Raw genomic sequence first — 20,918 nt, forward strand, 5'->3', positions numbered from 1 at the left:
TCCTCCTCAATAATGACAGAACATAATTGCACCCACTGGCACTTTCTAAACTCCAGTTGTTGATTGCTAGATGATGACATTTACAAAGCTCCACACTCCACGCTGACTCTGGGGATGAACTCCACTTCAAGGATGAGTACGGGCTTGTTGTTGTGTTTTAACCTACGCCCTTTTAGAATATTTACAATATTGTTTGTAAGGCGTTCTAACCGCTCCAGGCACAACAGCGCCGGCTGGTGCATTTTTCAGCGAACTGGTTCAGCTTCTGCAGCTTCCTGTCAAAACCAATGGGGCTCAATTGGGCCAAAATTACGAGGCTGTAAAACTCCTGCGTACTTATTCTTTAATTTTTATTGTAACCTAGTGGGCATTTTAAAAGTTTATCCTTTATATATACACAAACTACAATACAGCCGTGTTTAGTGTTGGCTTTGATAATAAGCTGGATTCATTTCCCAGCTGAGCGCTCAGTCATTGCCACATATACAAACTGAAGTGCAAAATTTACTCCGCAGAGAGCTCATTCAGAAAATCTAAACTACCCAGTTAACCCAATAAATAATAAAACGTAAACCCCAGATGTAATTGCATCTCCCAAACAGGCAGATAATAGCAGCAAAACATACCGAGCACTCTCTCCCCCAGTCCTCCCAGATCCATGTAAGCACTCTGGAAGGCGTCTCTCCACTTCTCATCCAGCGGCAGCTCCTGGCCATGGATCATAATGGTGCTGCACCTGCAAAACATTCATTTAGACGTATTACCACAATTCTTCACACCACTACAAAATAATAAGAAAGTCTCCGAGCAGCACTTGGGTAAACAAAGTGCCAGGGAGGAAAAAAAAAAAAGGGAACAGACTTAATCTAAAGACAATCAGGCGTAATCGCTGCTGTGGCTGTGAGGAGAAGCCGAGCTATGACCTGCAGCTGCTGATTTAAAAAAAACATCATCTGTAATTTGGGGGAAGCATTGTTTGTGCGTTTTCAAACAAGAACACATTTTCATACGGCTTACATCGGTTTAACACCGCCCTCTACAAATTAAGATATGGGCTGTATTATTTATTATGATTGATTATGAATATGCACAAACAAAGGTCAGAGTGTTATTGCAGCTCAGATATGCGATCGATATATGATTGATTAACCCAACCTGTCCAAGATTCTCTCAGGTGCTCCCTTCATGACCAGAATATGGCCTGAGGGATTGTCCTCTGCTTCATGGATGGAGAGCTTGAGGAAAAACAGAGAGGAAGGAAGGAAAGGGTGTGAGGAATGAAATGTGAAGGAATTGAGTCACAAAACTTATTTAGCAACATTTATCTGGAATAAGAAGAAAGAGAATTATCATTTTCACGTCATCTAAAATGTTATCTAAAATTCTGTTTTAGCAAGCAAAGGGCTCCGCATAGACACACCTCCTGAATAATACAACAATAAATTTTACTTTCATGCCAGTGATCATTTTTTAGGAGTTGGTGTCGTGTTTTCCAAAGTGCTTTCAAATGAGTTTTATCTGTGCTGACACATGGCAAAGTCATACGTATTCCCTGTGTTGAAGGAGCATTCACACTCTCCTAGGTATTCATGTGGCGTGCACTCGCACCACGCGCTATCCCCTTCCTGGCCCGTGCACGCTCACACACACATGCACACACACTCCCTCAGGTCATTTGTATCTCAGTCACAGCATATCTAATCTCAGAGAACCAGAGCAAAATTGCTTTTTTTTTCTCCCGACGCAGACGTTTCTATTTTAAGTCGGGATACAAATGCACAAAATGCAAACAGGAAGTCCTTTGTACACCTTAACATTACTATGATGTTATTCATATGTTGGTTTCATTCCCCCAGTGTGGCTGGGAAAGGCTCGCCATGGGAAATGAAGGAGAAACCCTCTCATCTCGCTTAACTCCTGCTGAGATGCCCTTGAGCAGGTTCTTTCAGCTCCAATAGTTTAAATGCAGCATCTCAGAGCCCACAGTTGTATGTTTGTGTTAAACAATGATTTGTTGTTAAAGAGCATTGTCGTGCGAAGAAGCTTCCTCGAGTAAAAGAAAGAATGAATATGGACTAAGAACTGGAAAACACGCTTTTGTAAAAGTGATAAACACAAAGAATTTGGTTTACAGAGGAGTCCTGGAATACATTTGGGAAAAGTGCCGAGCGAGTTTGGTTAAGGGATGATCTGCGTGGACACACACCAGCAGCAGCCACAGAACTAAGCCGTGCAGCGGGGGGAAAGTTCCCGGTACCTGGTACTTGTTGGTGGAGTTGAAGGGGATCTCTGCCACTTTGGTGTTTCTGGCTCTCATATCACGAACGCTCCCACAGCACAGCTCCATGCATTTAAACAGAGCCGACTCAGACGCGTCCCCCGCTGTCTCCCTCTGGGGAAACACACACCGGCACACATTATCACACACACACACACACGCACAAACTCATGGATAGTACAAAAAAACAACAGTTGTCTCTCACTGGGTTTTTGCAAAGGGGGGAAACTAGTTTGACTGTAGAGAATCCTTCCCCTCACACAGCTCATGTTCATCATCTGGCTTCTAATGGACGCACAACACTGGACGCTATCATCCAACAATCCTGAAAAGAGTCAAAGCTTTGTAATCTCTGCTCATACAGTCCATCTTTCTTTATACTAGTACGCCGTTCGATAAAGAAAAGCTTATCTGTCTGCTGGGGGGATTAGAAGAGACTGATCGGCCGTCTGATGGAACCACGTTTATAAATGATTGGAAAAGCTGAGCAATCTGCGTCTCTGCGTGAATGTAAATGTCGACTTATATTTTCCATTCAGAATTCGTCTGAACGTCTGAACGTCTGAACACACACACACACACACACACACACACACACACACACACACACACACACACACACACACACACACAGGTTCAGATGTGATTATGCTCCGTGTGGACGTGCGGGCGCTTCACATTTGTTCAAACGTCCCCGCCCCTTCATCTGCTGTAACAGACTGTGACAGAGTCGCTCGTGTGTTCCTTGGATCATTTAGGATGAGATTATATTCTGATAACAAGTAGAAATCCCACCAAAATGAAAATTCAACATTGATAGATCAAATCTCCTGCTCTCAAAGCCAATTCAATAAAGCCCGTGTCGCCCTGATTGACCTGACACCCGATACACACACAGAGGCCAAACCAAGACCAGACATTCCTGTTTGTTCCTGATTATTCATTCATGAACCGCCGCAAAACAAGGACACACACACGTCGAGAGATTTGTCCTTGTTTGTGCCTTTTCATGAATGAATAAATAGATCAAGGAAATTCCATTTCTCCGTCTTTTTTTTCCGGGACTCCTTCCTGTAATGGCAGAGGAGCCGGAGCTTTGACTGCTGTGTGTGTGTGTGAGTGCTGCCAGGAGACAAGACTGTCGCTTAATGCAGGGAAGTAGCCTGTGCACCTCAAGGGGCAAAGAGGAGGCAGCGGTGGATTCTGCCTCCCCTGGAGTCAGGAAGCTCTAATCCCAGTCGCTGAGGGCCACACAGAGAATGTCTTCAGGTCAGTGCAGCACAGGGTGGAGAATAGATTAGTGGAGGAGAGAATAGTGGGATATTATTGACTTACCTTCTCTGTGGTGTGTGTGTGTGTGTGTATGTGTGTGTGTGTGTGTTTGTGTATCACTGAGCTGGAACGATTTTGAAGAGTGCATTGGCTTATCCTGTGTGTGTGTGTGTGTGTGTGTGTGTGTGTGTGTGTGTGTGTGTGTGTGTGTGTGTAATACCTGGGTCAAACAGTATTGACAAATCATTTTGTGGCTTGTCTTTTTCCCTGGTGGGGAGCAGCTGGCCACACACACACACACACACACACACACACACACACATACACAAAGAGGAGTAGAGCTCATATGCATCTTATGAGCTCTGATCACTCCAGACAGAGGAGTGCATTCATCCCTGGCATGGATGAAGATTCAGGGGCAGGTGCAGGAAATAAAAATTGTCTAAATGTGTTCTGGATCCATATAAGGATCTGGATCTGGATCAGGATCTGGATCTGACAGAGATGTGTTTGGACAGCAGTCAGATTAATGACTGATTGCTGTGTGTTAACAAACAAAGCTACAGCCACGAATCTGTCTCTGATGATGCTGATTTAACAACATGTAAGAGTTTGGAAGCATCTTTAAGAATCCAGAGGAACATTTTGTTGAGGATGGTTGTTTCTCTCTGTTCTTGTTTTGGACTGAATGTGGTATGACAGTCAGTCTGATCTCTGCTTAGGTTGGTTATGTAACAAACTGAATGGGAAGAGATATCAGAGTCATTGATTACAAACAGACATCCTCTAGATTTTATACTGCAGAGGTTTCCTGCTTGTGTTTTGCTTGACTCAGTGATGCCTCCTCTGATCCAGGCTCTAACAGAGGCGTTTGGAGATTCCCCACACAAAGCAGGCAAATATTTGAAAGACACTATCAGCTTGGCCCGTCGAGTCCAGAGGGAGTTCATTACCAACAATCTGGATAAATCTATGACCCGAATTTAAACAGGCATTCATTTACTCGCAATATCCTCGGATGAAACCAAAGCAGTGACATCGCCCTGCTACAGAGACCGGGGCGAGTTTATGAGACTGAAAAAACAAGCAGTGACTCAGGCATGACTGGCTGTGTGTGTGTGTGTGTGTGGCTGTGTGTGGCGGAGGTTTATACCGTCAGGATGGGGAGGTGCTCCTGGTCGGCTTTGAAATCAGCTCTGTTGCACAGGGCGGCCACGCGAGACAGAGCGGACCACGTCAAGGAGCTCTTGTCAAACGCAGAGCCTGAGAGAGGCAGAGAGAGGAAACGGCGTCAGGCTTTTCTGAACCGCAGCTCATGCAGCATTTATGCCACGGACCTGACTCACAGACTACAGAGTAACCCCCCCCCTCCCCCCCAATCCAGTGGCTAAATAACAGAATTGAGGTCAGCAAAGTTAAGCAATCGCTTTTTCCCCCGTCAAGAGCCACAGTTCGATTCCCTTGTCCAGGAAAAAGCTATTCATTTTTAAGTAGAGTGTCTCCACAAAAAAAGAAAAGGAATCTGTATAATATTTCAACCCTCTCACCCAAACGAACTCAGAATGACCTTCACTCTGCTGCTTGCATTCATTTTTCATCGTACCTGCACTCTCAAGTGTGGCCTCTGTCATTATTATTGTGAAAACAGCACAGGAGTTAATAGAATAGTAGCTGGTAATATAGGGTGCACAGTGCAGGAGAGAGGCTGGAGCTGTTGAACTTGACAAAGTGAGGCGCAAAAGGCCCCCAAAAACCTGCAAGGACTGCAAAAACAACCTGCACTCCTGAAAAATGAATACACCGTGTTTCTCCTCAGCACTTTGCACCGCTGGTTAGTCAATGTAAGCTCACGTACACACACACACACACACACACACACACACGCACACACGCACACACGCACACACACACACACACACACACACACACGCGCATGCATACACTTGTTAAAGTATTTAGTTAAGTGTCAGAAGCTCCTTTAGAATCTGGCTCCGGCTCGTTGCTGTTTGGTGAAACACAGGAATCCTTTGGCTTCCACGCCGCTCAGGCAAAAGGTGTGTCTGTCTGTGTGTGTGTGTGTGTGTGTATAGCTTTGAGTTGCCACTGCTCAATTAATCCAGGCGGCAGTGCGTGCAGCAGTGTGTGTTGCACGCGTGAACACCCGACCCGGTGATTCCAGCAGGTGGTCACACACTCTGTTAACCTGTCTCTCTCTTCTCTTCTCCCTCCCTGCACACATTTCTCTCTCTCGCCTCTACGGGCAAATCTGTGTCCCATTTCCATACCGCATGTCTGTACAGTCACACCAACCTGCAGCAGAGAGGGATACTCCACACACTGAGGGGTAATCACATGAGTTATCCCTGGTTTATGCTGATACATACAGTATGGAACCGTCCTGAATGTATGGAATAAAATCTTTGTAGCCCACAGTAAACCTTTATGTCTCACATGAGCATAAAGGATGATATCGCTCTTAAAAACAGGCTTATATACAGCCTATATATGCTACGTATACACATGATAACCTGCTGTATGTGCCAGGTGGTAGAGGGAGAAGGTCACGGGTTCAAACCTGACCGGGGGGGGGCGTTTATGTTGCAGAGTTACCTCGGCAACCTTAATGTGCAGTCGCAAAGAGCTGCGGGTGAGCGGAGCTGTAAGCTGGGTACGTGCCATAGGTGTGAAGGAGTGTGTTTGCGTACGATAGCGCTGCGACAGAGCGGGCGATCTATTCGTGGAGTAACCTGGCTCCAGCCCACTGAATTCTGGGAGAAGCTCCAGCCCCCTGGTGAACCTGCCCGGGATGAGCGCCTGTGGTAGATTGGATGGATGCGTTGTTTTTGATATACACCTAATGTATGATTGGACACGTGTGTCAATGAATGGGAATGATCCACTTTAAAGGGAGAGAACATGCTGTATGTTACATTCCCCTATAGGATGATCACATGTCACCAGTCTCAGATTACTGCTTCTCTCAGACAGCCTCAGAGTTCTCACACCACTGTCAGCAATTAGTTTACATTTTCTCCATCTGTGAACTCCTACATCTCCTTTTCAGAAAATTGTGTCAATTAAGAGCAAATGAAGCCGCTTCTGTATTCATACAGGCATCTTAGAGGATACTCCATTATTTCACTGTTTCCAGCAAATGCAAATTAAGCTTGAATTAGTATGGAGCATAGAAGTGGAACAAAGGAGCAATATCTATCTTTCTGCCTCTCTCTCCCCTTTCCTCCGTCTCTCTCTCCTCTCTCTCTCACCAGACTGGTCCTCGGTGGTGTCTGCCTCGTGGATCTGGTTGTCAAACCACATGTGGGCCACAGTCATGCGGTTCTGGGTCAGGGTGCCCGTCTTGTCAGAGCAGATGGTGGAGGTGGAGCCCAGAGTCTCTACAGCCTCCAGGTTCTTCACCAGGCAGTTCTTCTTGGCCATCCGCTTGGCAGTGAGAGTCAGACACACCTGGGAAGACGGCAGAAGGTGAGCGGGAGGGTGAAAGCGTGGAACAATGTGTGTGAGTGTGTGTGTGTGTGTGTGTGTGTGTGTGTGTGAATGAGGAAGCAGAGGAAGGAAGGAGGGAAGGGAGGAGGTGGTTTATAGGAGAAGGGCATTAGGAAGGGAACAGGCAGGGATGGATGATTGTTAGTCGATGAGGAGAGAGAGAACATCAAGTGAGCATGTATATGCATCGGTGCGTTCAAGTGTTTGGGCATGTGAACTCATGCGTGGTACAGGTGCTTTACAAGCCTGTGGATGTGCTGTGTGTGTGTGTGTGTGTGTGTGTGTGTGTGTGTGTGTGTGTGTGTGTGTGTGTGTGTGTGTGTGTGTGTGTGTGTGTGTGTGTTTATACTTGGTTGGTTAACAGCAGGTGCACAGGCACATAAAATGTGCTGAATAGACACAATCCATATGCTGGTGTAACACACCAACACACATTAAGGCAAGCTGACCAGATAACTCACATGCAGCACCAAACACAGAGCACACACACACCCACACACACACACACACACACACACACACACACACACTCACAGCGTGCTTAAAGCACAAGCAGTTAAAGAAACCACTCACTGGAAGTTAATTTATTTTCTGTAACCAGTGAAATGTCGACTGATGGCATTTGAAATGCCAGCTGGCATCTACCTCAGCTGACACCTTGTTTATTGTTGCAGAAAGTTAGTTTCAGCTTTTGAGCAATTCCACCGATCCAATGTTCAGCTGAACACTGCAGCATCATTAGTGCTACAGCTAACATGCACCGAGCAACAAACAACCATCAGCCAGCAGCCCTGGCACCAACACTGCCATGTGTACGCTCCATACACAACCTCATAGCCAAATGACTCTCAAACAAATAAAGCCCAAGCAGCAGTGGAGCCAAACCCAGCACTCATCCACACACACATACAGACGGCCTCAGCAGGCTCCATCTCAGAGAGCTCGCTGTGTTTCTGTAACGATCAAACACTTCATCATATAGATGGAGACAACCATCACTTCCAACACACTTCAACACACCTGGACTGGAAGCAAAGCAAAGGATCAACCACAACTCACGGTGACCGTAGCCAGCAGCCCCTCGGGCACGTTTGCCACGATAATACCGATGAGGAAGATGACGGCCTCCAGCCAGGAGTAGCCCAGGATGATTGACAGGATGAAGAAGGTCACTCCCAGGAAGACGGCCACGCCTGTGATGAGGTGGATGAAGTGTTCAATCTCAATGCTGATGGGCGTCCGCCGCACTCCCAGCTCAGAGGCCAGGGTGGCGATGCGACCCATCACCGTGTGGTCGCCCGTGGCGATCACGATGCCTTGGGCCGTACCTGCGAAAGAGGAGGAAGAGGACAGTAAACAAATCGCTCGTCTCTTTGGAGAAGATCATGACTCAAACCTGCAGGAAAAGAAATATCATTCACTCTGCAACATGGTGAACAAAAGGTGAAGGGGATGCTCATGTTGCTGTGTGTCTAACTGTGGGCTGTGTCTGGGTTTGTTTAGGAGCCTCTCTGCCCTCTAGTGGCAAGAAATGGCTTCACCCACTTAAATAAACAGCATCTAATGCATCTATAAATGATTATAGATCACTGCCTGTAACCTTAGACATGATTATACTTCCACAGTCCCTTTGTCAGAGCTTAGTCATGGCATTATGTTCAAATGGTGGCTATTATGATGTGAAATAAAAGTCTTCAGCATAGATGTCATGAAAGTTTAGATCAGAAGGTGGCGGTGTGATTCCCTGCTGGGCGACCTTTTGGGCAGAATGCGTACGTGCGCCGACACCCAGAGAGCAAATGAGTGTTTAAGCTGTGTGAGAGATACGGCGGCAGCTGTGGAGTGCAGCGGTGTACAATAGAGAAGGATGGGTGACAGGAGGTGACGGCCAGATGAAGTGTGGTGATGGATGGAGGCGTTGCTGAATTACAGGTGTTGGGCCGGTGATCGATGGGTGGGTGGACTGGAGGAGAGACTGAGGAGATACTGGACAAGACGGCGAGGGAAGCGTAGGAGTCTTTCATATAGAAATAATGTGGAGGAAATAGATTTTTCTATCGTTTGAGTGACGTGCAGACAAATTAGAGAGGGCGTGAACGAGCACACTGGCCACAGAGCAGCAACGTCATACACTGTATAGATTCATACTGGTACAGGCTGGAGAGGGTGTGTGTGTGTGTGTGCGGGGGGGGGGCTCCGTCAGACTGCTGAGAGCGACGGACTGAAACAAACCCAATATGTCGGCGACAGCAGGTAGAACAACGTGATGCTGATCTGAAGATCGCAGTGAAAGACAATTAAGAGACAATAAAAGGCAGTGGTGACCAGATGTGGCCCACTGACCCTCAACACAGTTGGTGGAGAAGAAACAGATGTTGCGAGTCTCCAGCGGATTGTCATGGGTGAACTCCGGCGAACGAGTCTGAGGCTCTGATTCCCCTGTCAGAGAGGAGTTGTCCACCTTCACACACACAGAGAGAGAGAGAGAGAGAGGGGGGGGGAGAGAGAGAGACACAGAAAGAATGAAAGAGAGAGAGCGGTGTTATCAGAGCTATCCTGAGGGACAAAGACAGCAAAGGGCTGAGACTGACAGGATGAGAAAGAAATACTTAGCGGTTATCAGCAACATGCACAAAGAGAAAGAGAAAGAGAGAGAGACAGAGAGAGAGATAGAGAGAGAGAGACTGAGACAGAGAGAGAGTTAAACAACAAGACCAAAGTCAGCTGAGCCTCCCCAACCGAGACCTCCAGGTTCCCCGGGGCCCCCAGCCTCCCTCCCTACCTTGCATGCGCTGGAGGAGATCACTCGAAGGTCGGCGGGGGTGCGGTCTCCTCCTTTGATCTCCACCAGATCTCCCCTCACCACAAGCTCGGCATTGATCTGCATCTTCTCCCCATCCCGGATCACCAGCGCTTGCTGGCACGGAACAAAAAAGAAAGGGAGAGACGGCCGAGACGAGGAGTGTGAGAGAGGCAGAGTTTGTGGGAACAGAGAGAGGATTTAGTCGGTGGAAGAGAAGAGAGCGATTAAAAAGAGCAGAAAGAACAGGAGCCAGAGGGGGTAAGGGTTTGCAAAAGGCAGAGAGAGATAGAGTCAAAGAAGGAGAGAGAGAGAGAGAGGGAGAGAGAGAGGAGACAGGTAGGAGAAGAGAGGCTCAGTGGAGGAATGGAAAAGCCTAAACAGATTAAAGAATTAGGCAATCGAAATGCTAGAGGTGGATAACGCAGGGGGAGTTTTTATGCAAACACACTCACAATCTGGAGTTGGCTCACACATTTACTCCTCCTTTGAGTGAGCTTATTAGGTTTCCACTCAAGTGAGTGTGTAAGCTCTTCTTGAGGGACGGCTTATTGATTCAGAAGGCTGTGAAAACACACCAAACACTAAACACGCCGGCTCTCTTACCTGTGGAACCATTTTCTTGAAGGAGTCCATAATGCGGGAGCTCTTGGCCTCCTGGTAGTAGGAGAAACAACCGGTGATGATCACCACCGAGGCCAGCACCACGCCCAGGTACAGCTGTGGAGGAGGAGGCAGAGTGAAGCCCTCATCATTACCCAGCTCTGGACACACTCTCTCCTACAGCACAGGGATCTTTACAAACATCCCCCTGGTTTTAAAAACGCAAAGCTCGAAGGTAAAATGCAAGATAATTGTGAAGAAGAAGAAGAAGAAGCTTTGTACAGATCTTGCCCCAGTGTAAAGCACACACTTCTACTTCTGATGCCTCCTGCTGCTATCTCATGACCCGCTCGTCTGCTTTGACCTTTGTTTGGGCTCACAAGTGACCGCCTGACACTTCCCGCTCCGATCTACAAGACGAATGTCCCGTGTCCTTCTCTGCGTCGGCCTTCTTTGCTTTTAAATCACAAAGTAAAATCCAGCCGGCGGCCTGTCAGCGGCGGCCCTGCCCACATGGAGTGACAGAAAAAGAACACAAGACGCGGTTCTCTCGGACAAGTGAGTCCCTTTCTTTATCTGAGCCGGGTTTGAAGAATTTATGTCCCGGAGCTGAATCCTCATCTTCTATTCCTGTCATCTTGGAGGGTTCCTTCATGGTGTTTGTCCAAGCGAGCAGCTGCCTCCAGATCCTGGAAAGCGCCGACTGGGCACTGGAATCTGTGAGGGACATCCAGAGACGCTTTGTGAAGAAGAAAAGGAAGCGAGCGGGACTTTTCATTGTGTGGTTTTTCCCCTCTTTCTCTGCTCTGACTCTCTGGGTGGCGGTGACTCCAGCTGTTCTGGAAGCCATCTGTAATGTAAATGTATGCGTTAAGACAGCGGGGCATTTTGGGGATGAAACAAAGCGCCTGTGCCTGCCAGCGTACTGTATGTTCCAGCCTCCATCGCACATAAAAGCCTCATCTCCTGTAAACTTGGCTTTCTGGCAGGCGTGCTGCTTTTGATTTGACAGCAGCAGCAGAATGTTCACTGCTTTACACCTGGATGAGTTTCCTCCCGTCGCAGCGTAACAATCCTTTGAACCAGGAAATACATCCATATACTTAGAGAATCACTTGTCATTGTTTGCATCGCCGGGCCTCGCAGTCCCGCCTTGGTTTTGCCGCCACACGTGCGTTGTTTCCGGGGCGGTCTTGCAGGTTTCCGGCCTCGGCTCTTCCTCCGGCCGCGGGAGAGCCTCGTGTTTAGTTCTCCAACTGTTTCACATGAAGGAGGGAGGGGGGGACGACATCTGCGTGAACGGGTGGCAGCCTCACATCTCAGACACGCTCACCAATATGGGATAACAACCTCATTCCCCTCACCGCCCCCCCCCCTCCTGCATGATTTGTGAAATCACACAGCAAATTCAATAATTCCAACATCATCACCGGAGCCCCCGGGATAACGCGTCATCTCATTTTCTCTGGGACGGAGAGGGGAAACACTGTGCAATCTCTCAGCCCGATAAAATAGATGAAAATAACACAAATGAAGTTCTAATCCGACAGCTGTGATGTGTAAAGTTCTGTCGGGGCGGATTCCCTTTTAAATAACTGGCTGTGCATTATGCAGAGGATCAACCAACGAGGCTGCAGGCAGGCAGGCGGGGAGGCAGGCGGGACTTTGAAGACGCTCAGCAGAGCATCCAGCTGTACAGACGCAGACCTGAACGCGGAGATTAAATCAGAGGGAGATTAAAGTTTGTGCGCAAACGACTGTGTGTGTGTGTGTGTGTGTGTGTGTGTGTGTGTGTGTGTGTGTGTGTGTGTGTGTGTGTGTGTGTGTGTGTGTGCGTGAGTATCTACTGTAAGATAGTGTATATTATGTAACAGTTTAATGCCGTCTGGGATTTGGTGACTGCTGAATGATGATTATCCATAATTACTCTGAGCAGTAAAGTGCTGTATGGATGGCTGCTTTGTTCCATTTGCTCGGTGGTTGGTCCCACTATTTATCCACGCTAATGCCTGAGCCCCAACCACGGTCAGCGCTTTCACTTACGTCACAACTGCTAAAGAGGGAGGGAGGGGTGTGTGCGTGCGTGCGTGCGTGTGAGCGTCTGGTGTGTGTGTATGTGTACACCTATGAGGATCAAATCCCTTCACTTCCACAATGGCCTGATTAGAATTGGGATTGTGTTTAGAGTTGGGATTAGAGCTAGAATGGATGAAATCAGTGAAGCGCTGTTTGTGTGTGTGTGTGTGTGTGTGTGTGTACCTCTGTATAATTTGTGCATGTTTATCTGACATCTAAATTAAGGAAAATGTCAAGACAAGTTTAATCATCTTGTTAAGCCTTTCAGGAGTAAATACCGACTTCATTCCATCATTACTTTGTTATTTACTCTCCTAATATTGTAGCTAGTCTCTGTGTGGGTGCACGGGGACATGCGGTGCTGCATTCACACGCATGCAGGTTTCCTCACGTTGTCGTTGACCGGCTCGTCCTCCACAGCCACCTGGATGCTGTAGGCCAGGAAGCAGAGGATGGCTCCGATCCAGAGCAGGATGGAGAATCCGCCGAACAGCTGACGGCAGAACTTGACCCACTCCGGGGTGGTGGGCGGCGGGGTCAGGGCGTTGGGTCCGTCCCTGGCCAGCACCTCCACAGCTCGGGCACTGGTCAGACCCTAAGGGACGAGAAGTGTCTCTGTCTGTCCTCTGAATCTCATAACGACACTGCAGCCTCATTTTCACAGAAGCTTAAAGAGCAATTTTACTGCCAGGGTTGCGGAACATCAACTTTTCCTGGCCTATTTAACACCAGAAGAGTAATAAACTAGGCGACTCCCCTCATCTAAGGCGCTCTACCAGAGACAAAACTTTACTCTACCATTTTCCCTGATACTAAGCTGATATGAATAGATTGTCCTCATTCATTTCTAGGATATGCAGCATTCATCATGATGTCATACAGCAGCCTGTGCACTGCCAATCTGGGAAAGTTCTTAATCGAAGACGGTTAAGCACCAAGTTTGAGTGTTTTTTTGTGTTTTTTTTTTACAGCATTCACATGTTCAGGAGCGACTTGTTCAGCTTGTGCTATTTTTTGAGCTCTTCAAGCATCTAAACATGAAAAAAACTACAGCGGCGTCAAATTTAACATGCAGAAAATGTGTTGACGGCAGAGAGAAGGTATCAGTCTGTAGTGATGTGATGCTGCTTATATTTGTGAGGGTGTGTGTGTGTGTGTGTGTGTGTGTGTGTGTGTGTGTGTGTGTCCAAAGGATTAAAGATGAAGCAGGAATAAGGAGAGAGAGCGGTGGGGGCTGCCGTGGCTCTAACACAGCCAAAGACCTGCTTGATGTTTAGATATTACCTTTACAATATGGCCAAGAAGAGATAACATCACTATAGGGGATAGTAAAGCCATTCTTTGTAGTGTGTGGGTGTGTGAAATGGGCAGATAAGTGTGTGTGTGTGTGTGTGTGTGTGTGCTGTACCCGTGTAAGGTCCACTCCATAGCGATGGCCCAGCTCATCCAGCGATATCTTGTGCTCATCCTGCAGAGATAAAATGTTTGGGTTATTTGTACCTCAGTGAGCAGACATGAATCAGGACGGCCGTCACTTTAAACGCCTGATAAATTGAATTTACAAGCAGCGAACATCTCTTCTCCGTCACGACTACACGGCAGTCACACCACGTGCTAACGGACGGATAAGTAGGGAGGCCGTATGCGGCGGTGTTTTTTTTAAACGTACATTCAATTTTCCACAGCTCTGTGCAGCGGAGCAGAGGATTTCAATATGGCTGCACCTGTGGAGGGAAGTATGATGAGTGAGCGCCGTCCCACACTGATTAGAACCAGATTACCTAAATTAAGATCAGTGATGGAACGCAATCAAGGCTTAATTTGGCCTTCCAGGCGTGAATCCAGGAGCTTTTGGTGTAGTTCAGAGCGAGACAAAGAGCGCCGTCGCCTCCCTGCAGCCTCACACTGTGTACGGCGGAGCTAGATGTGTGTAAACGCCTCACTCTCCGGCAATAAATAAGTGCCTCTAAACTCCTGATGAAACTGTTGGGTTAGCCGCACACAGGAGAAAACCCAGCCTGAAACACTTTAAACATGGCTCCGAGCGATTGTAGTGATGTATCTCACAATACTGGGTCCATTTTGTTGTTTTGTGGTGACGTTTTATTACTGTGGGTAACTGGCAAAGAGCCACCTCCAGATATTTCCACTGAAGCTAAAATGGAACTTGGCAGCAAAAAAGTCTTTCTTTGCTCCAGAACGCCGGCGGTCAGCGGGAAGATTTAGGGTCGGAATCAGAGAGCAAGGATCACATTGATACTTCAAGCTTCATTACAGCAACATACCTCCACCAAGGCCGCACCAGCGAAGATGCAAACAACTATACAGAGATTTTTCTGAATCTGAATATGCAAAATCTCTGTTAAGAAATCAACGAAAACAGTCCTGGTTCCAATTTCTAATGGGCTCCACGCTTCCCACCAAGTCTGGGTCAAATATGTTCAGACTTTGTGGGATAACGCAGCTTAAAAACAACAAACCCACACCTAAGCTGCTTGGCTGCCTCTGTTATTCGAGCAGACGTCCCAAAGTTTTGTCGTATTTTCCCGGTACTGTCCGCCTACGCACAATACTGCCTGAACCGCTCTTTGGCAGCTGTTAAAAGGAATTCTGGGAAATGTGGTAAATCATTACCTGGGGAAAGAAGGAGAAGAAGAAGTGCATGAAGCAGCTTGATGGAATGTGGGTAAACAAAAAGTAAATTACAACACTTCATCACTGCAGCACCTCTGGAATGTTCTTGACATAACAGAGCGACGGTGCCAGGAGGTGTTGACTGAGGGCAGATGTTGCGCTTAAATCAATGGCTCTGATAATTAGCACTGGTTGATCAGATTGAGGGAGTGCGTCACACCTGAGCCCGGTTCCCTGGTTGACATCATTTCAAAGGGCTACAGCTACGCACAAGACTAAAACTCCTCGCTGCGCTGCTGGTGGCCCACAAATTATTCAGTATCTTTCCAGAGTACAAAGGCGAGCAGCCAGAGGGGGGTAGAGTAGATAGAGCGGATCAGCTCCCTTAGAACTCATCTACAACACACTACACTAAGCAGCTTGGCTTGCCATTTTGTTTATGGGACACTGTTTTCATTTATGGCCTTGTTAAATAACCAGGTGTCTACGGCGTAATGCTGCTGGGAGGGGGGGGCAACGTGTGAGCAGCACCTATAGAATCAATCACCCAGCAGAGTGAGTGTGTGTTAAAGTAATGACAGCTTGTTTTTCTTACCAAGGACACCTCCTTCTTCAGCTCCTCCAAGTCCTTGCCCTTCCTCTTCCTCTTCTTCCCTCCATTCTCAGCGCCACCCTGGGAGGAGAATCAGACAGATTACTATACATCAGACCTGCAGGCTATCATTCCAAGCCTCCGCAGACACTAAAACCTGCTTGTGTGTAGTCGCATGCTTGTACACACACACTTTGCAAAGCCATTTACATTCACAGCCGCGTATTACAATCATGGGTACAGACACAACGGCCTCAGTGTTCTCTGGTTCATTTTAATCTCCTGGCAGTGTTGGCGAAGCAGAAGCCGCATATGGAAGCGGAAATGTTTTTCCTAGCGTGAGGTCCTGGTTTGTGTGACTGTCTGTCTGTCTGCGTGTGTGTGTGTGTGTGCGTCATGAACAGTTGGAAGAACGGTGCATCATGGAAATCATCTGCTGCTGTCAGTCTCCTCCAGGCGGCACGTGTGCATGTCAGAGAAAGAGGGATATACAGAGGGGAGGACAGAACGAGAGGAGAGTGTGTGAGTGTGTGACACGGTGAAAAAGTAATCAAAAAGAGCCAAAGAGGGAGCACAGAGCCGGTGGAGTGTCTGAAATGTGTCTGGCATAGCAATTTCCCCCCACTGTGTGTGAGGAAGATTACCAGCCTGTCCGCCCATAAAGCTAAATGGAATGGGCCTTATGGAGAAAATAAAAACAAAATGACGTAATTAACCAAATAAACAGTGGCAAAAGTTACAGAGAAGCGAACCCATCATGTAACTGTCTGAAAACAAACAAACCCTGTCCGCCCTGCTGCGGCGCAATCAGTAAACTCTGCTTGCCTGACTGTACATGTGCCAACACCAGAAGCTGACTCACACATTCACCCGCTCACCACCGCCGCAAGCACCAGGATGAGAGGAACACACACAACAGTAATGACATTTCTTTTCATTCAGAGAAATCAATCTGCACATTAATGTGAAAGAAGAAGGACTCACCCCTGTTCCCATGCTGGATGTGCAGGCGTTAGCAGGTTCTAAATGTGAAGGACGTGGCTCAGCTGAGACCCCTCGTACCCCCACGACCCCACGTGCAGAAAACACTGGTGGCTTTTTTTGGGCCTGGACACCCCATTGCCCCCCCTCGCCCTAATGTCACGGTAACCTGAAGACCTACAACCCCCTCCCTGACCTCCTATCACACGCCTCCTCAGTCACCCCGCTCCCCCTAACATCCACAGGGACATCTGTGTGTGTGTGTGTCTGCTCAGCCTCTCCTCCCTGAACACACACCGATACACATGTTCCCACTGTTCCCTCTAGACTACAACACCCCATCAGTCACCACTGCCAGAGCAACAAATGAAACGCTGCACTCTGACTAACATACAGTATTCATAACAAAAGTGATAATGAGGGAAATTTGCAGGCCCAGTAACGACCCACAAGATTGATCATGAAAGGTGAGCGCAGACTTTTGGATGCCGGATTCAGAGCCTAAGGGCTGCAAACAAACCTTGTGAAAAACGCTGTAATTATTTGACTATTTTACAATTCATTTAGCGCGTTGTGTCCTTACAGACGCCGCAATTAGCTTTAATCCCGGCTAAAATATTATAAGAACAGTATCGTATCCCTGATTGTCACTGCTGCGCCCACACAACAGATGCAGCCAACAGTCGGTGGAGTCATAAATATTTCAAATATGTAGTTTAATAGATTCTTGTGGAGTATGTTTGCCATGATAAAGAGGTGGTTTGTCGAGGTAGAGCTGCACAAATGCTCTGCTCTATATCAATTATTATTTCTGCATCCGAGTTTTGATTTGTCACTCCGTCCATCCAGCGCCACGTTCCTAAATTATTTACATACACAAACATAAAGCATCACTGACTTCAGTTCATGCGCTTAACTCAATTTCGACCAAATTGTGAGAAAGAACATTGAAATAAGTGGGAGGCTGTAGCTGTGGAAACCAAAACAACATGCAGTAAAATCAGTGCTGCAAGCTACGGGAGGCAAAGCTGTTATATAGTTTAGATTTCAACCTTGATATCAATTTAAGCTATTTTCACCACAATTAATCTATTTTTTTCCACAAGCAGGTGTGTAGCTTGGGAAAAGCTACATCAAAGAAGACAACAAATATGGTTTTGACTGTTTGCTGTATTTCATAGAAAACACTTGTTTCTCAAAAATTAGGAAAGGGAGAAAATATTTTGCCCATTAAAGTAGCATCTATGTAGCTAGCTACCTTTTCACAGGAGCTTGTGGTCTAGCTAACTACTTTATGAAGAGAGTCGCTCGGTTGGAGCTGCCACTACTTAAATTCATGAGCTCCCGTTTCCATGTAGCTTCCCCCAACACTCAAAAACAGAAGAGACATCTTGGATGGCTAGTGCTAGCTTGTTTTATGCCGTGTCATGCTAGTTGTAGCTGTCTAATTGGCTGTCATAAGTCTCTTAAATGTCCTACAATGAGTCAAAACTGAACCCTTGTGACTTTATTGAACCCTCGTTTAAGGATATGGTCGTTATTGTGACACTAAGTGAAGCAGTCGCTCCCTTTGGAAAGCACGCTAACTCGAGTACGCCATTAAGACCTGTTTTTTATGGTTATAGCACCCCACAGCAACACGAGGACTTGGAATGATTGTGCACAAACCAGAAATAAATCACTTTATACTATAGAAACTAGACTAAATACAGCAATATATACTGTACATAAAGGTGAAAACTGTCTGTTACTGTTTTGTTTTATCAGATGCAGGTAGCAAAGATCAGAGAGATGAAGTGAGATCATTTTAGTTCTCCCATGCTTCAATGGCTGCAGAAGGTTTTATTCATTCAAGTTTAATTCCCAAACAGTATTCCTCCTGAATAAAATAAAATTACCTTGTGTTCATTGTTCAATATTTAAAACCTCCAGACTGCATCCTCTAAAACCTCCTATTTTGTATGCAAATGCGTTCACATAGTTAATAACGCAGTCCTATTCCATAATGAGTTTTACATTAACGCCAGCCATCAGAGTATTCAAACATCCCAAATGGCGGATATCTCATTTTGGAAGGAGTGGCCTCTTTGGAAGGGTTCAGCGGTGGCACGCACTCCGGCAGACGCAATTTCATCAATGTGGCACAGACAGAAAATAAAGAGGTGACATTTTCATTTGGGTTTACTTTGTCTTGTGGTGACAACAGCTTTAATTTCGGGGCTTAAATTTTTTATGTTCTTTTTACAACATATTATACAGAATCATCAAAAGTGGTTAGTGCACTTAAAGTGATCACAAGCATTAAAACAAATGTAAAAAATTGTAAGAAGCTCCGCTCGTTTCAAAGAAAGTCGTGTTATAGTCCACAATACGTACAAACAAAACATTTTTAAAAGACATTTTAATGCTGTTTGTCTTATGTCAGGCGTCTGTGTGGCTTTGCCGCAAAAGAAGGAAACATTCTAACTCATCCATTTGTCTGGATAATTAAACAGCGACTATTATTGATCTCCAGTTATAAACAAGTGGATTATAGCACCTCCGTTCCTGTTATCAGTTTGAAAAGAAACATTCAAGTCTACACACGAACCACCCTGCATATCAAGCGCACAGATCGCAAATCCATCTTTGGCTCAGGGTTGGGGAAGAAGCACCTTAAAAGAAAGCTCCGGGGAAGATGAAGCTCAGTCTGTGGTGATACGTATGGATTTTGACTTGGCTTAACACGCCAGATAAGTCTCTTCCTCCAAAGCTTTCTCTCACAGCCAGCGCCTTCCTCCCTTTCGTTTTTCTCCCTCGCCACTTCATGCCGAATCTGAATGTAACCTAACCCTTATCCACCCTCATCTTCTCCCTGTCACTGCACGAGCACCTCGTCGACTCCCTAATGAAAAAAACGATTTCCCTTCGTCTGGGGAAGGGAACGTGCGCCGAAGTCGCAGCCACACAGTATACCCTCCACAACACAAGGTCAGAAATATAATGGGATATTCCACCCGACGCAATTACATTTCTTCCCTGCCTCATTTAACATTTTCGCCGTGTGTTTTCTTGTACACATGTAAAAACATCTCAGAAAACATTATTTGCTTTACTTAGGGTGACACATTGTTTCTGCTCAATATCATATCTCATTTTCTCACACACACACATATACATAGAACAAGAGAGAGAGCTGTAGCTAGATTATACGTTTGCCGTCTTTAGTGAGAACTAAAGGCGGATTTCTGCCCGGGGTGTTTCCTTCCCTCACCAGTGGGAGACAGAGGAGAGCGATGTGGCAATCCAGTCCGCAGAAACGAGACAGCGAAGGGGTCAAAGTGGGGGAGGCCTGATTGAGGGGCGGGGGGTGGGGGGACATGTCTTTTGGGGAAGTCGGGTTTGAAGGGCGAGCGAGGGGACGTTTGTCGATCATTGGGAAGGAAGGAAGGAAGGAGGGAGAAGGGGAGGGGAGAGAGAGCTGTCCATCACCGAGTTTGAAAAAGTGAAGAGGAGGAGGAGGAAGGACAGAGGAGAGGAGAGGTGCATTGAGCTGTAGGCCTGGTGGTTTGATAAGAAGAGGCTTAAAGAGTGGAGTGGATTGTGTACAGGCCCTTTCAGTCGGGGGAATCGGGCTGTGCTGAGCCACCAGACGACAGGAAAAGGGAGAGATAAAGAGAGCCAAAGACATAAGGACAGAGTGAAGGAGAGACGGAGGAGAAGGACGGCAGAGAGAAAGGTGAATTCCGAGAGGAAGATGGGGCGAGAGGAAGAGGAGTTGAGACGAGAGAGAGAGAGAGAGAGAGAGAGAGAGAGAGAGAGAGAGAAAGAGAGATGTATGTATCTCGTTAGCAGCGCATGCTAAAATAATTAGCTCTGTGCTGTGACGTGCGAGCGGATCAACTGGGCCTAAAATAGCTTTGAGGACTCTAAAGCTGCACCACTTTCCCGTAAAGGCCTTTTCCACGGACCCCCGAGGCCGCCCGCCCGGCTACGGCCCGTGACGTCATTCCGCCTTGTCAGTCGCTGGCCGAGTCGACGGCGGACGGCCTCGTGGTCAAACGGCACAGCTCCCCGCCCGCACTCCACCCCACCCCGCCTCACCTCACTCCCCTCTACTCTATCCACCCACCCCTCCTGCTCGGCTGACAAATGTGCAGCTGTTACAGTAAGCCCGTACACGCTTAGAGGGCCAGAAA

The 20,918-nt window shown here is 47.1% G+C and overlaps 1 protein-coding gene across 1 annotated transcript in view; it reads right to left on the bottom strand.

Moving 5' to 3' along the window:
• atp1a2a (ATPase Na+/K+ transporting subunit alpha 2a) overlaps positions 1 to 20,826 on the bottom strand; it is a 31,373-nt gene extending 10,547 nt beyond the window's left edge. Inside the window, exons 1-13 of the mRNA XM_076148650.1 lie at positions 19,672 to 20,826; positions 15,763 to 15,828; positions 13,942 to 14,001; positions 12,925 to 13,128; positions 10,461 to 10,574; positions 9,837 to 9,971; positions 9,398 to 9,515; positions 8,114 to 8,382; positions 6,817 to 7,015; positions 4,704 to 4,813; positions 2,258 to 2,392; positions 1,156 to 1,235; positions 627 to 736 (exon numbers count right to left, since the gene is read on the bottom strand). Of these exons, the coding sequence (XP_076004765.1) occupies positions 627 to 736; positions 1,156 to 1,235; positions 2,258 to 2,392; positions 4,704 to 4,813; positions 6,817 to 7,015; positions 8,114 to 8,382; positions 9,398 to 9,515; positions 9,837 to 9,971; positions 10,461 to 10,574; positions 12,925 to 13,128; positions 13,942 to 14,001; positions 15,763 to 15,828; positions 19,672 to 19,767 (1,696 nt within the window). The 5' untranslated portion in view covers positions 19,768 to 20,826. The remainder of the gene's footprint in view (positions 1 to 626; positions 737 to 1,155; positions 1,236 to 2,257; positions 2,393 to 4,703; positions 4,814 to 6,816; positions 7,016 to 8,113; positions 8,383 to 9,397; positions 9,516 to 9,836; positions 9,972 to 10,460; positions 10,575 to 12,924; positions 13,129 to 13,941; positions 14,002 to 15,762; positions 15,829 to 19,671) is intronic.
• Between the last annotated feature and the right edge of the window lie 92 nt (positions 20,827 to 20,918).

This window comes from Genypterus blacodes, unplaced genomic scaffold (assembly GCF_046128005.1).
Source record: "Genypterus blacodes isolate CSIRO-AG114 ecotype Tasmania unplaced genomic scaffold, CSIRO-AGI_Gbla_v1 ptg000005l_1, whole genome shotgun sequence".
Classification (NCBI taxonomy): Eukaryota; Metazoa; Chordata; class Actinopteri; order Ophidiiformes; family Ophidiidae; genus Genypterus; species Genypterus blacodes.